This window comes from Ambystoma mexicanum, chromosome 4p (genome assembly GCF_040938575.1).
Source record: "Ambystoma mexicanum isolate Mex_15411 chromosome 4p, UKY_AmexF1_1, whole genome shotgun sequence".
Classification (NCBI taxonomy): domain Eukaryota; kingdom Metazoa; phylum Chordata; class Amphibia; order Caudata; family Ambystomatidae; genus Ambystoma; species Ambystoma mexicanum.
The window spans coordinates 691269245-691285899 of NC_090927.1; the positions used below are offsets into that span (position 1 = coordinate 691269245).

The 16655-nt window shown below is 43.0% G+C and overlaps 1 protein-coding gene across 1 annotated transcript in view; it reads left to right on the plus strand.

Annotated features, from left to right (window-relative positions):
* LOC138453422 (CD109 antigen-like) overlaps positions 1-16655 on the plus strand; it is an 812557-nt gene that overhangs the window by 40848 nt on the left and 755054 nt on the right. The window contains exon 2 of the mRNA XM_069606255.1: positions 8055-8212. Within this exon, the coding sequence (XP_069462356.1) occupies positions 8055-8212 (158 nt within the window). The remainder of the gene's footprint in view (positions 1-8054; positions 8213-16655) is intronic.

Below are 16655 nucleotides of genomic sequence, written 5' to 3' on the forward strand. Positions count from 1 at the left end.
TTTTCAATATAACCATGTGTTCTGGGTGTGCAGTCTCCAGCATCTCCCTGCATCTTATTTAACTGATCACAAAGAATAACAGAAAGGGATCCATAGTTACAGAAGAAGGCACTCAATCAGTTGTATCTCTGAATTGATGCAATTAACTTAAAAGGCATACATGTGTGATTTTTCGTCAACAGTGCTCCATAATTAACCTCAGTAATGCTCTGGTTAATTTTATCTAGGCTGTGGTGCGTAAGGGTGTGCAAAACTATACACTTTATTTGCCCTGTCATTTCACTCCCTTTGTCAGGGGTACAAGTAGGGCTCTAATCGTATGTTGCGCCCTACTTGGACTCAAATGATTTTTCAGGGAGTAAAAAAAAAAATTAGCTTTGCCAAAGGGATACTTTCTGCTTATTAAAAGTTTTCCCCATAAAAGTCCTGTTGAGATCGGGCATTAATGTTCCTTCCAATCCCACTGCTCTAATGGTCACTAATTTGAAAAAATATCAGTGGAGCTTTGTGGGTTGAAGCAATGTGTTCATTGTTTCTCGCTTTTGTTAGGCACATTTTCCTTTTTTGGGGGGGGTAAAAATGCATGGTGCGTATGTCTCTTACCTCTAAGGCTTGAGATCGTAATGTGGACAGTAGGCAGAGGCACAGGAGTTTTGGATCATCATATTCTAAGGTGCCGTTGTTCTGATGCAATTATCATCCTTACACAAATTATTAGAAGCCTGTTCTCCTGGCCCTTGAATTACTTCAAGTGGCACTTGAACTCCTTTCAGCATGTTTTGGAGACATTGCTTTTAATTGCCATTAATCCATCGGCAAATGTATTCTGTCTGAGTTTCTTGACAGCCACATTAGTTATGATAAGAGTTGTTTTGTAAAACAAATGAGTGATTTTCCAGTGGCATAAAACATACAGGGCATCATTATGACTTGGGGCGGTATCCTGAAATCAGCCAGAATACTGCCCAAATGATTTGCTGTTACCGCCACTTGGTCAGGAGGAATTTCCGCCCTATTACAACTTGTGGTGGCAGTGTAAATCCCCATTCAAATTGAGTCCATTGGACTCAATGTGGCTTTTTTGGCAGAATTACCACAGCGGAAATTCTGACTGTTGGCGTTGAGTTGGAGCATTTACCTCCAGGACTTTCCTGGAGGCAAATCCTCCACTCAAGGCCCGTAATCGTAATTTGGCACAGTGGTAAAGTAGGCAGTTATGGAGTTACTGCCACGGTTTGGACAGACAGCAGCCAGGGTACTCCCGCCGAAGATAAAAATCACACAAAGGAATTTCCCACCCTGGATGTCAGGGGGGCAGGGAGGGGGGAGGGTGGAGGAACAAGAGACAAGGAACGCTAAAATGGTGAAGAAAGACTGGGCCCATTTTTGTAAAATGAGCACCCTTAGATGCCTTTACTGCAGTTGTGAACACAGCCCACGGTAAAGGTGCACAAAATTAATAAAAGGTATCACTGCCACCAGCCATTGAAGGTAAGCTTGTCCGTGTAACGGAATTGTTACAATGTATCCCCTTTCCCACTATAACTGTATCTCCCCAGCATTTCACTTAAGGTAGGGTTTGCTGGTTTCTCCAAATAGTATCTAAAAGGGATCCAAAGATCCTTTCTACCCTTGGGACTGTAGTTCTCTCAAGTTTGGGCAGAGAAAGTTAAAAGGGGAGATCCTAGGGCAAACCAGCTTATTGCCAAAAAAGTTAAGACAACTTTAAAAAGACACTATGGAGAGTCTAAAAAATGATACTGATAAAGAGTAAAAGATTCTGTGAGTGTGGAAAACGGTTCCCACTTGGAGGTATAAGGAAAAATAATCCACCAGTAAAGCCAAAAAGTTCTGGTGTTGACACACCATTTCTATGAAAATCTTACCTAACAGCACTCTGGATCTGTCACCGTTGTGTTTATTACATCCAGTGTCTCAATTCTGGGAGGTGGATCTGTCGGGACATTTAATCGCCTGTGTTAGTGTGGTCAAATAATCTTTGAACTTATCACTGAACACTACTGCTGCGTCTGAAGCTCTTACAGGGGATATGGGGGTGTGCATACGCTGACCAGTGACCACCTTGTGAGGTGGCAAATGGTGGTCTTTGCTGGGCTGTGTACATGGACTGAAAAAGGCCTGGGGAAATCGGTGCACCAGGTCTTCAACGTAGTACACAGTTTGGGAAATGTGCTATTGAGGAGCCTGTCAGTCTTCTCCACAATGCTGTTGTCCTGTGGGTGGTACATTGAACACATCCAGTGCTGTAATGTACTGAAACAGTGCACTGAAAAAATGTCTGCCGTTGTCAGACCGTAAAACCTTGCACACACACCCCATCGAGGGAAAACCTTGACTACTAAAAATCTAGCAGCACATTTGGCATCCGGATGTGCACAAGGCACTGCTTCTACCAACCTTGGAACAGGACAAACCACAACTATGAAATGCCTGGAGCCAACTCAATGCTCACCAATTTGGACATAATCTACATGTCATTCATGAAATGGCCCTTTATGTGCCCTGTAACGTCCCTAATGTCATCCCGGTACTGAAACATTGATATGTGGTGCAGTGTAGGACCATTTCTGCGATGATCCAATGAATATTTGGTATACACCTGTATATCTGCTGCGATGTGCTGCTTCAAATGGTGGGATGAGTAATGTAAATGCTCAAAGGCTACTGTTGGCAGCTCCCAGGCATTACTGTCTTGCCTGAGCTCTGTCGCCACAACAGATCAGTTGGGGATTGATTGCATCCCCGCCGTAATCACAATTCCATCTCCTCTTCTGATGCCCTACCTTTTAATTAAATAATTTGGGAGATTGGCAGTGCTGCATAAGGTATTGAATGTTCGCTGGCTGGTAGGGTGGGCATGATGTGCTCAGCAGGCATTTTATTTGTCAGATATACTGCCATTTTGGCTGCCAAGTCGGCAGCAGCGGTACCCATCGATATTTAATCTATCCTATAAGTGTGGGCACCTGACGATCGCCACAATAGATGCCTGAGGTAATGCTACTATCAGTATTTCTAGCAGTGCTGCATGCTGCACTGGGGAATCCATCCGCCCTCCGAAACCCACTCTTCGAGCAGGATAGACCAACGTGCACAGTTGTGATATACGCAGTCTGAATATATTGTGACATGGCACTCTCGGGACGCTCTCAATGCTTCAATGAGCGTTATGAGATCCACCACCAGGCCAGATTAAGACATGGACAATCTTCTCAACCACTGTCTCTTACTCCCCTTCCTCAAGCCATACCACCGCTGCTCCTGTATGTCTGTCCATTCTCCTGGTCAATTGTGGATGGCCAGTCAACGAAGAGTACCTCGCCCTCCGTCAATGCGCAATCTTCGCTTTGGGGATGTTATCCTCCTCCCCCTCATATGTGGGCAAGTCGTGCACCATCAGATCTTCAGCAGTGGGCATAACTTAAAAGTGGCAGGATTCACTGTTTGTATCTAACCACATGAATGTGGGGCTTTGAAATAATAATCTTGTACGCTGAAGATCTCTGTATTGTCAGAGTGGACTTTGACCTTTCTAGGGTGGCAAATGGAGACTGTTCCACATACAACGTAACTGAGCACTCCATTACAATAGAACTTTTTTACTATTGCAAATGCAGCCGCTGCAAAACCTTGTTTGCACACAAACTGCCCTTTCATCACTGAATATAATACGCTGCTGTAGTAGGCTGACTGCTTATGACCCATAGTACTTTTCTCTGTCAATACTGCTGTCAGCTGGCCATCTGAATGTGAGAACAAATACAATTCCTGTGTAGTCTGGGGTGGTGAGTACAGGTGCTGAAATAATTACTACTTTTTAGATCGAACTGTTTGATCATAACTGCAGTCTACTGTAACTTATGATCCTTTGTTTTTTGTGCTTCCTTAAAGGCTTGCAGAAGTGGTCTTGTGTATTCCACATAATCTAAGATCCGTGCCCTACAGTAGTTGCACAGCCGCAAAAACAGCTGCATTACTTTAACTGAGGCAGGTCTGGGGGTGGCGTGTACTGATGCTGCCCTATCTGATGGTATCCTTTTACCATTCTCTGATATGAACTGTCCCAAATAGAGCATCTCCAGTTCGCAGTATTGCTACTTAGCCTTGTCAATTTTGTAGCCCTTACAGGCCAGCAATTGGATGAGTGTAATAGAATCCCTTTGGCAGTGCTGCTCACTGTCAATACACACCAACAGCTCATCCATGTACTGGATAATCATTTTGGGCACCTGAATATTCCCTAAATCAGCGTGCAATATTCTATTTAAGATGCTCAGGCTCTCTCAGTACCCTTGAGGTAAGTTCAAAACTCATATGGCCCTATGCGAATGCGGTGAGGTACTTCGACTCAGGATGGAGTTGAATCGAGAAGAATGCATTCTTCAAGTCCACTACAGTGAAGTATGTGACTTCTTTGCGGATACTGCATAAAATTGTTGCAGGATTCGGAATTACTGGACATTTTCTGTACCACATTATTTAGGGGGTGCAAGTCCTGAATCGGTCTCCAATTGCCCCCTGTTGATTTTTGACAGGGTATATAGCCGTGTTACATGGAGACATCCCTGGCGCAATGATCCCCTGGTCCAGTAGGGCCTGTATTGTCTTTAATAACCCTCCTCCTTGCTTGATAATGGTTATTGTTTTACCCTGGGTAGCACCGCTTAAGTGTTATATGCACAGGGGTCATGTCTCAGTATATGTAATGGGCTGGATAGTGACAATCCTGGCATCTAATGCGTTCCTGTTTTAGCTGGACAGGTGGAAGTCACCAAGTCTTTTCCTAAGCCAATCGAGGAAGAGGATGATGTCTGGAGATTATATTTGAGAATACAATATTTTGTTATCCTGAGATACCCGCTTTGTCAGGGTGATGTCCTAATTGTTCTGAGCCTTCCCTGTTAATGCTTAGGATGTGTGGAACTGACAGTGCAGTACACTGTGATGAGGTGACCCTCTGCACAGGTTTGAGCAGAGGACAGCTTTTGCCTCTGTAGGGATGCATAGATGTGTGCTCTATGGAATACGCATGAGCAAGATCTATGCTAGTTTGCGCCCTTCTGAAAATCTAGATGCAGGTTTCATTATGATGTAAACTTTAATGCATTTGTAAAGCATAATAAGAAAGAAATGTCAGTGCAGAATCGTCCTTAATGAAGCACAAATCTCAATTGTGTATTGTTCCTACATGGTGTTGCATGTAAAGTGCAATGTAGATTTTATGGTGCGTCCCCAAATAGTTTTTACTGGAATTGGTTTGGTTGCATGATTTAGTTCTGCATGTCAAGGTGATCTGTTCCTTGGTGCTTGAATTCTAAAGACAACTAGAGCAGGCATTGTTACAGCTATGGATCTAATCCTGAATACCTGTGTTTTCGGTAGTGAGGACATCGGAAAGTCCAGGGTCGGATTGGGGCAGAGCATTGGCTCTACACAAATGGAAACAGTAGCCCAGTCACATACGGCAACTAATTTCGTTTGCTACCGGCTGTTCATCAAACACTCTTGTTGGGTATTAGTGTGTTGCAATTTGTGCATTTTCAATAATATTTCAGTAATGTGGGTCGATTGTACTAGCTCCACATTGAACTTATTAAACTGGCCCATTCCAGCATGTTGGGCCTCCACTTGGGCATTGTCCTTTTGCCCTATAGACTGGGCCAAGGCTGCGAGTGTCCATGGGTCAACACCAGTGTGTAGTATTCTAGCCCAGTCTGCAAACGACCAGATTTTTGTCAAAAGTTGCTTGGTGAGTCACACTGGGCAGTACAACTTTGAATGTGCAAGCCATTATTACTCACACTTTGGTGTAACCCCATCTCTGCCAGTGCATATGCACACCCCTGTAACGAACCAGGCTCACATTCCTGAAGTGCAGGCACGACATGCTAGTGTGGGCCACTTGTGGGACATTTTGATGAGTTGCTTCCTTGTGCAGCTGATCGGTTTGGCCAGTGATACTGAGCACGTTTTCTTTGAAATGTGCTACTTGTAACATTTTACCAAAAAGCTCCCGCTTCGGTACACCTAAAACAATGTCTCAAAGCAAATTGCTATTTGCGACGGTGGGCCACTTTTTTAATGGTTCCAGCCAAATGTCATGCCCCAGTCTGACCCCGTGCCAGACGTTTCAATAGAACCCTCTCAAAAAAGAAAACTTCAAGAATTATGCCTGCAGCGGTCTCATTACAATTAAGACGACGAATGTCATGAGGGAAAACTTTGGTTAAACTGTGGGGGGTGGGGGTTCACTTAAAATGTGATCCCCTAAATAATTTAACTTTGATTAGTCTGGGCTTCGTATAATAGTGGTGCAGTGACTGGGTATGCCGACAAAAAGGAATAGGAATGCAAGTATGTTTAAAAGTAAAGCTAATTGTGTGCTCCATATGGTAGCAGGGCAGTGAATATGCCCAAGCATGTAAGTCACAACAAATGCCAATTTGTTGCAGACAGTACTTTGGTGATTGTTTCATGGTTCCCTAATGGTTAGGTGTATAGTTGAAGTTCTCAAAGTACATGGGGCTTTAAAGAACCCAACGTGATTAACCTGCATGTGTGTTGCATGATTGGTAACCGATCTGGAAACTGGTGCAGCTGCTTGGTCCATCTACCTTAGATCCTTAATTTGAACCTTTCATGTCAACTTCTGTACCCATAGATAAAATGGCCAGGGGACATATTGCCTGAAAGTAATACCTAGGCATGACGAGATCTGGCATGATCTCTGTATAGGAGGTGCTAGAGCAGGCCTTCGGGGACAATTTGCTCTTGCCGTTACCACGTAAATGTGTCTACCACGTAAATGTGTCGTCACATTTCGCAAGGCTCCAGTCAGAAAATTGGATACAACTTTCCGAGGTATTATGTCCTGGTTGTTTAGTGCCTCACTGTTTGATGGTGTTGACCATCAGAGTTCTTGTTGGAATATTCACGTCTTAACTTAGTTTAGGTACTTTTATTTTTTCCTGCAAAATCTGCTTGTTGCAAATGGAACCACAGATGTTAATTTTCCTAATCATTGGCCTACTAGTCTACAGAGCCTGACTTGTGCAGTTTTCCTTGACTGAAGATGTGCCTGGAGAATGCGGGAGATGCTGTAGGTCTCTAGTTAGCTAGACATTCAATGCCTTATATTCTTTTATTACAAGCTTAATACAGGAAAGCAGTCATTAAGCGTGGAATTGGGATTCAAACCAGTTGCTTTGTGTTGTCTTGCTTCCAAGATAAATGTGCTGCCCCTGAGTTATCCTCCCTGCCAATGTGTTCACATAGCCAACTGATTTGCTTTTTACTGAATTGTAGACCCAAGAGCCCAGTGAGCACTTTCAATCGAACAAGGATTAGATTTCCAGAATTTGCTTGCTCAACAACCAAACGGTTACTGAGACTGTGGTGGGTGAGGCTAGTCCAGAACAGAAGCAGTGACCAACCTCAACGTATCTGCAAACAAATTCATATTTGAGAGTTTTAAACCGAAACGCATCCTTTTGCTATTTCGGTATGCTGTTAAGGTGTTCCAGATTGCCAATGCACCTAGGAAGGATTGGTAGGAAACCTGGGTCTGAAATTTGGGGGTTTCTAATCTTGGATTCTGGTCACTCTGGTGCCACTATATTTGGTTACTATATATGCGAGATTGAAGGTTTGTTGATTAGAGCACTGTAGCAGTTATATGCAAGTTTGGGTTTTGGCTTTGGTCCGGTAGTGCATCCATAGTTTTCATTGTGCTAGAATTCCAGTGCAGAGATGTTAATCATTCTTTGGCCTTTGTCCTCTTGTCTGCGAGCAGCCTACCTCTGCAAGCTGAATGGGACCCCCTTCCTTTAGAAGAGTGGATTTTCTTGATCACTGGCTTAATGCAATGATTCATAACACTAGGCATTATGGAATCTGAAAGATTAAAAGCACAAAAGTCTATAAACTAATACAAAGTAACTTCTAATGCACATAAGCCTGTATGTAAAAGTTGAACGTGTTGCAATTCGTATGCAAAGTGTAATGCAATTAACAGCAGGTCTTGTGTTCTCCAGGCCATCCTACTACATTACCACCCCATCCCATCTCTGCCCTGGCATTGAAACTGCTCTTGCTGTCCACTGGTTTGGCAACGAGGACATTCTCACTGTGGATGCAGAAATTTCAGATGGCAGTGCACGCCTGGCTCACAGACGCGACAGCTTCAGTAACGGTACGTTGTTTCTAGGTAATATCAGTGATGTGCGTTTTAAGCCTGTTCTAACTTGTTCAATGCAGGCTTTTTAGGAGTTTGGATGAGTAATTTTAGGTCACTCTATGGCAAAATTACCACATTACCGAAGTGACATCTTTGCGTAATTACTTAACTTTGCAAAGGTGATGCAATGTCTAGGTGTGATTGAGGTCTTTGCATTTTTTCAATGGCCACACAAAATAGATTTAATGAGTAGTCTGACCTGTTAACACCAGGGAAATGTTGTTCCGATGTTCCCCAAATGTTTAAAGATGATCTGCCAAGTCCTAAAATTACACAATTGTACCTCAACATTTTTTATTTCTTTTGCATATACTTTTTCCTGCAATCAATGCTTAAAGAAATTTGTATTGACTAATTTCTAATAGCCAATGATGTTCTTCATTGGTTATTTCTTTTCCATTTCATTTTCTGCATGAATTATTTAGTGCAAATATACACATTCATTATTTATATAAACACATTACATTCATCATGCGTCCCCTATCCCCTTTCAAACCAGTAGGTTGTAGTAAATGCCCTCCTTGATGTGTGACAGTCCACTCGCAGACCAGTTGCAGAGCCATGATGGATTCCAGGTCACTTTATTGTACATATGTATAAATATACAGACTCCAGTTACTCGTGGGGTATTTACATAATACATAGAAGTAGATTAAGTACATCCAGTGACAGGGAAGACAGACCCCCACCGGCCATACTCCTACATCCAGCTCAGGCCCCCAACTGACAAACATGTAACACACATGCATCACTCACTCAACATTTCCCTGAGCTGATATCAACATTCTGTAAGCATACATTCATGGCCAGTGAGACAAACAAGACTAGCTCACTACATAACATAGGTCTGCATTTTCAATCACAGATTTGCAAAAATCCTAATTGCTGTTGGCACAGCCAACAGCACCTCGTGTAGTTAATCCCACGGTATACCCATATAAACACTTCGACCAGGTCTACGTCTTGTGTAGCAAAACATTCCACACATCTAATTTTGCTCTTCTGTTGCTAGATTGATGTTTCGGTGGAGCTACAATTACGCCAACTTCAGGACCGTGTCCTTTGTGGGGATCCTAGAAAGCAACAACAAATGTGTATAAACCTAATGTGTTGATAAAATCCTTAAACTATTGACTAAAATGGTCAATGAGCCAGAGCGTATTTTTCTGTGACCTAATCTCTGTAGTACTAACCTTGCTGTGTACACACAGCCTCCTGTTCTTCACTTGTGATGGGCTTGGTGCTTCTTCACTCTTGTATGTGACCTATTAACAATGGTTGTAGGGTTGGTTGACCCTCTACCTGTGCTCTACACAAGTGCCTGTACCATTATGCTACAAAAGTCTTACCCTATTAGTGGGTTCTTTATGGAGTATTCTTGTTCGGGAATACAAGGGTCTTCATGGCGGTAGAATATTTTGATCTATCTCTGTTCAATGGTGCAGCCTTGGTTGCTTGTGCCCTAGTCTGCAAATAGAGGTATACATCTATATACACACTGTAGGGGCTCTTCCCTTGAATCCACAATATATATGAATCTTATAGGGCAGCATGGTCCTGGTGACCCTCTAGAAGTGTTTGTACTTGATTCTCACTATATTAGTGGAACATAGTCCATTGTATTTTATTTCTTCTATATTTGATAGCGTCCCTTCTGGTTATGGATTGCTTGCACATCATATACAAAGCAGTGGAGTGATTATGTGAATGGCCTGTGTTCAAGTATTGTGGGATGTATCCGCGCTCTGCCATTCTCCATTTATCTATTTAGTACACCACATTGGAACTTACTGTCTTCAGAGCCTTCTGTGTGAGCGTGTCCTCACGGTTGCTGGCTTCGGCTCCAACTAACCAGCAATGCTGCTATACGCATGCCTCTGCTTTTGTTTGTTTGGTTGGTAGTGTGACGTTGCCAATGGCAACCTCAACACTGCCCATGTGAAGCACAGACTTTGCGTCGCTTTGGTTTTGTAAATGCAATCACAATGATATATTGCTGCTCCATGTGTCAGAAAGGCATTTGGCTTGCGGCAAGTGTGGCCAGAAGGTCCAATGTGATGGGACTGACTTCGTGGCACAAGTTGTTCAAAAATATGGTTGTGCGGATGTTGGCATACACTCAACTCGTCCCCCACTATTTTGGAGCTCAATGCTTCCGGTAATTCACATCTGTGTTTAGTGACACTTCACTTCTGTGTCAGTCCAGGTCTACCTGTCACTTGGGTGCATAGCAACTGGTTACTGCAATATTGTGTTTTTGCACACCCACATTGAACTGCATTATGTTAAAAAGGGTGACCTAAGTGATTTGTCAGGCAAACCATGCAGTCAGATCGTTCTGCTAAGGGAGTGACTGCAGACTGAATCAACTGGTTTGCATTTATCTGTGCCATACCTGATAGTGTTTCCCGCTGTTAGATGCGGTAGTGTGGGCTTGCATTTATCCCCTGTTTGCATAGGACTTGTATGGGAACACCTCATGGGCCACTGTGCTATATAGTCATAATGTGTTTTGGATTAAGTTCAAAGGATAAGGTAGGCATACACTCTGATCGACAGAACAAATTTTCCAACATGTCTCAAAAGTCATGACAAAATTAGTTCCTCGTTTAATCTGGTCAGGTGTGTGCCCAATTTGTGTATCAACCAGGACTCCTTGTGTAGGAGTGCCCTGGGTGTGGTTTTTAACTGTATCTATAATCCACCAGACCATATCAGGAGTGCGCTGGAGGCTTATATAGTGTGATATCAGTGGTGCTGTATGTGTTGCATCTAATGCGGGAGCGGTGCTCCCCTATTCTCTTGTGTACCGGTCTAGATGTTTGGCCGATATATTTCATAATGCAAGGGCACTGTATACAGTGAATTGCATTGGGCATTTTGCAGTTGGTGAATTGTTTTTAAAGTCCATGATCTGCCTTCCACTGTAAAGGTGTTGATTTTCCATGTGGATCTGCACACTGCAAGTGCTGCACGGGTAGTGTCCCATACTCTCAGATTCCATAATGAGGTTTTAGCAGGTTGCTTTTGGAATAGGGCATGTGTAAGACCTTTTAAACGCCATTCTAGGAAGTGGTTCATCTGGTAGAACTAATTTTACTAATGGTCAGAGTTCTTTGATGGATTATTTTACCAGCGGGGTATTTTGGCAATAGGTAGCGACACGTCATTTTTGGTGACCCTGTTGTGCAGGTCCTTCGGGTGTCCAGAGTACTTCAGGTGGAGTAAACTTTGCTCTTTCTCTACTGGCTAAGTAGTTTCTTAGGGTACCCTCTGGATTTGTATCTGTTGGTCAAATTCCCTGCATGCAGCTGGTAGTCGTTGAGGTATGTGCAGTTAAGTCGTACCATCAAAAACTGTCCATCGGGGAGAATTTGTTGGAGGGGAAGTGTATAACTTCCATACTGCATCCATGTGTTCCTGTCAGTGGGTTTCGCGAACAGTGCATTTCAGCTTTCCATTGTCGCTGCCAATACAGAGGGCCAAAAAGTGGATCTCAGTCACTCGTGTTCATTGTAAACTTAATGTGGGGCGTCCCAGTCATTGTGACAGACTAAGAATTGTCCCAGACATTCCCTGTTGCCTCTCCAGATCAAAATGTCATCTATGAAGTGATTCCATTTCTGAATGTTTTATATATAGGTGTTGGTGATGGAAAAATATTTCTCTTCAAAGAATGCCATGTAAATTGTTGCCCCATTGCTGTTCCATTGACCTGCTGATCATGAAATTTGAAACAAATTTGAAGTTCTTCATGAGTGCAGTGTGTAGCAGATCTACTAGGAACTCAGTTGGTACCCTTTGTTGTAGATCATAGAGATTAAGTTGACTTTGAACGCATTCCAGGGCCAACACTTGTCGAATGCTTGTATTTAATGCTGTTATAGCCATGGTTACTAGCATTTCTTGTTGTGGGTCAAATGGTTCTTCCTTGAAGCACACAATGGTTGTCATAGTGTCCAGTATATATGAGTGAGCGAGTGTGCTTACTGGTTTCAGGAAATAGTTAGACTATCTTAAACTACTGGGGCTCCCTAAATCCTCACCTGGCCCCACATTATACATGGGATTGAGACCCATACAGAGGCCAATTTCAGACCAGCATTTTTTTGGCTGAGGCTCTGGTCAACACCAGAGCTGAAAATTTACCAAGAAGCCGTACCTCACATCTTAGAGGCTGAAGGAGTGAGATCTCTGCCATGGTTCCAGCATGTTAAGTCGATTTTGTGGTTGAATGACTGAGGTAAAAATGTTCGCAGGAGAAATAACTTGTCTTTTCTCCTCCGAACATTTCACACTTTTCCACACCCCAACACACCACCACCACCCCCCCACTTAACTTTTCATTCCGATGCGTTGTATACAGTATAGTGATCCCCCGCAACCTCTGCTCACTTTACTTTATAGTATGTGGGGGAAACCCCTGCAGCGTCTTATTTTGTTATTTTTGGGATGGCCCCACAACCCCGCTCACAATATAGTGAGCAAGGGTGTGGGGGATGGCCCTGCAACCCCCAGCAACGAATGCGTGATCTGGTCGAACTTTTCGGCCGTTTGGAATTTTACAAACGGCCGAAAATTGGCCAAATCACGCATTCAGATATTTTTTACAAACCTTTTGGCCTAAACGGTTAAGTCTATTGGGAAAATTGGAGTTGTTGGAACTATGGCAGAACCCACAAGGAACAACTTGTGTAGCACTTATAGAAGTGAAGCGCAGCGCCCGGTTGCTTATGGAGCTCGAATTAGTGAATGAAGGCATCTGTCGATTTGGCCAGCAAGACATGTCTGGGGTTTGAAAACTACCTAGACATGGTAAATCCTCAGTTTTCTCATAATCTGTATATAAGGTACAGAATGTCAAACTTGAATCTTGCAGTTGTTACAAAGAATTGGGTCCCAAATGGAAATGGTCTGTGTCCCGTGTGCCTGTCAGCGGAGTTGTCGCTGTCGCATTTCCTTTTTTTGCTGTGACAGTTACCAGGCCATTAGACGTAGGCTCTTAATTCCGTTACTGTCCAGAAATGGTATCCACAACGTAAACGCAGCACTCCACTTTCTTAGGAAATGTATTGAAATCAAAGTGGTGTAGTGTGGCCACCTATTCATCTCCAGCCTGGAGGGTGAGGGCGAACAAGTTAAAAGGAGTGGAGAATAGAGCCATGAATATTTAATTGACAAACTGGATTGAAGAAAGTGGTATATTTTATGGATGCATTGGGCACAGGTGTTATTCTTATGTATTGAAGGAATTGTAACTAGAACATTTTAATGTATTAGTGAATTAATTTAAAAATTGTTGCATCCTTAGTCAAGATCTTTGGTAATTTTGTGTATTTGAACATGCTACTTTGTCTAGATATTGTGTCAAATAAGTCTTTTGAACAAACAAAATAGTCTATGATCGTATTGACTGGTTCCAGTATTGTGCCACATACTGAAACTATTAGACGTCCTGGTTGGTGGTTCGTATCCTTGTGGATTTTTGGAATGGCGTAGAATAATGGCATTCAACCTTCAGAGATGTTCAAAAAGTAAAATTCCTTGTGTTATCCATGCTCTCTCCCTCCCCAGTTCTGAACTGTCCAGTATTACGTTTCATTATTGGGGTTGGATCCCCATCAAGGGGGGGAGATGCTTTTCTTTCTGATCTAGAAGTGCCATCACCATTGTCATGAACTTATCTCTGGTTTGGACCACAATACCCCCACCTTTGTCTGTTACCTTTATAACAAGCCCTTGGTTTGAGCTTAGACCCTTGAGTGCATGTCTTTCATGGTTGGTAAAATAGTGTCTGACCTTGGGGTTCCTAGTTCCTAGATCTTGAATTTCTCTTAGGACACATCTCTCGAAAGTGACCACCTTTTTGGGCATTTGGCTCTCCATTGGAATACATGTAGATTTAGGGCAGAGGCCTGTTTTCAAGGTTAGCAGAGTCTTCATGGTTCTTAAATACTTTGAGTCTAATTGTTGTGGAGAAATTTCTAATTTCCTACTCTGCCAGTTTGTTGGGTGGGTGGGCACAAGTGAGACCTTTCAACAATATCGACATCTCATCCTTTGTTAGTGTTATATGCGACTGATTCAATACTGGGATTTCTACATTGGGTTCTACCATCTCATTCTCGGTCTGTGTGGGCTCCATGTTCTCGGGCCCATTGTTACCTTCTGGGGGTCCCTTCTGCCTAAAGTCTGACCATTCTAGAACCTGCACCAATTTGCAAAGCTAACCGGTTTGGTTTTTTGAGTTCATTGCATTCGACATTTAATAGCATGTATATCTGCAACATTAAGAACGGACACCACACAAAGAACATGAGTTGAAGAGCCAGTCCTAATGGGACTATTGCATGAACTTTTAACTTCTGCTGGATGATTAGTTTTATCCTTTTAAATTGGCAGCTGGGGCAGAAGGCTTGGTTTAAAAGGCCGAATATGGAGGACCATAACATGCTTTTAACCTTGATCATCCTGCAATGCATCAACAATTCTAAAACGCACCTTCAAGCCACAATTGACCAGACTGCAAACTGTCCATCAGTAGAACACCTAACTATTCACTCACTATGGGGCCAAATGATAGATCCATACAACTTCAAAAGAACACCGATCTACATATGAGACCATGTAGGGGTTGTGCTGCTTTTGTTTGTAGCAATACAAGACTATTGTACAGCACCTTTTTTAACTGCCTTGCTCACAGACTTGTACATACACAAGGTGTGCTGCCTCATTCTGAACTCTTTAAAAATAACAGCCCTACTCTTTGCTTCTAATATTCCTCCCCTTCGATCTCCTCTCTGCTTCCTGCCTGATTTTTCTCCATTGCCCAATGCATACAAACATGGGGTCTGCTCTGATGGCAATGTCCAAATACAAAAATTCATCACTACCACTGGTCTTTACCATATTCCTGACATTCTAACCTTACTCTCACGCTCATCAAACCTGACTACTCAATCCTATTCCTTGGCCTTCCTCTTCTCCATCCTCCCTCTAGGCAAAGTCCTCAGCTTTGCTGCCTGCGCTCTTGAGTCCTACCCAAATCTTCTACCACTTCTTCCTACCAACATATCCTGCTGGCTGACTCTTATGCATAAAGTCTCCTTTTTCAAGTTCGTTCTAGTCTATAAAGTGATCGATGGTCTTGGCCCTCAGCACCTGTATCTTTTTTTTCACTCTCGTTCATTCACTGATGCTCCTCTGCACTCAACCTCCCAGTCACACAGCCCCAGTACCTCCACTCACTTCTATGCTTTCTTTCTATTCGCCCCGCTCCAATGCCCATCACAAACTGCAGGTCTCTTCAAAGCTCTGCTTAAACTTCACCTACTTGGTAAAGGAGCTACCATTGCCTTCTCACCCTTCCTAACTGACCCCACCACTCCCAGTGACGCTTAATATAATTTACTATATTTATATAGTACTCCCCTTTAGTTCACAGCACTACCCACTTAATGTTTGTTACCTTTCTACGTCACTGGTTTCTTTAAATATACATATTTTTCTGTGTTTTGTCCCTGTTAAAAGTCCCACTTAATCAGAAACTGGCTCAGCGCTTCTTCTGATCTTGGTGCTGTTGTACAGGCACCCATCACTGAAATGCCTCTGCCATCTGTAAATGTTATTGTAGTCATTTCTGATAGAAATTGATACCCGTTCTTGATACAGCAGTGGCACCTGGAATCAGTTCACTTGCTCATAGAAGCTGCTGAATAGCAGGAAGCCAGTGTTATAATTTGGATAGAGGAATACATAAAGCTACAGTTACATGCATGTGTTGCAAGAAAGATGGTTGGTATAGGAAGCCTTTTAAGAAAACTCGTATATGTACGGTTTAACATAACATATTCTGGGTTGCTAAACCAAAAGACTATACCTAGGTACTTGTAGTGTACGTGCGAATGCCATGTATCAATGTGCACAATGGAACAGGTCTGGGAAAGTAGACCATTTCATGTTCGGCACAATGCAATTTGTTCTACAGATTCAAGAACCTTCTCAGTTTCCCAATTGCTCACCAGGTGCAGGGATCAGACTGGCCCAGCAGAAGGAGCTGCTGTTGGGTAAACTATGAAGTTGAAGGAGTCTGGCAGGCTGAGTCTGTGGCAGTCTTAATTTGGTGGCCTCTGCATGGTCTAAAGAGGCAATGAAAACAGAATTGGCGAGTTATGGAAAATACGTTTAGAAACTGCGTCCCAACTCAGTCTAGGGGAATTGAACGTGATCTAAGATCTGACCACTATCACACAGGTTTTAACGAGTATTTTCAACCTCAACAATGAGGAAAAGATGGGACATCGCCTGTGATGAGGTGCAAGATTACCTGAATGATCCAATAAGGTCCATTTGAGAATGCCATTCATCAGTTGCGGCTTGAAGTCGCTGAAGTAAGATG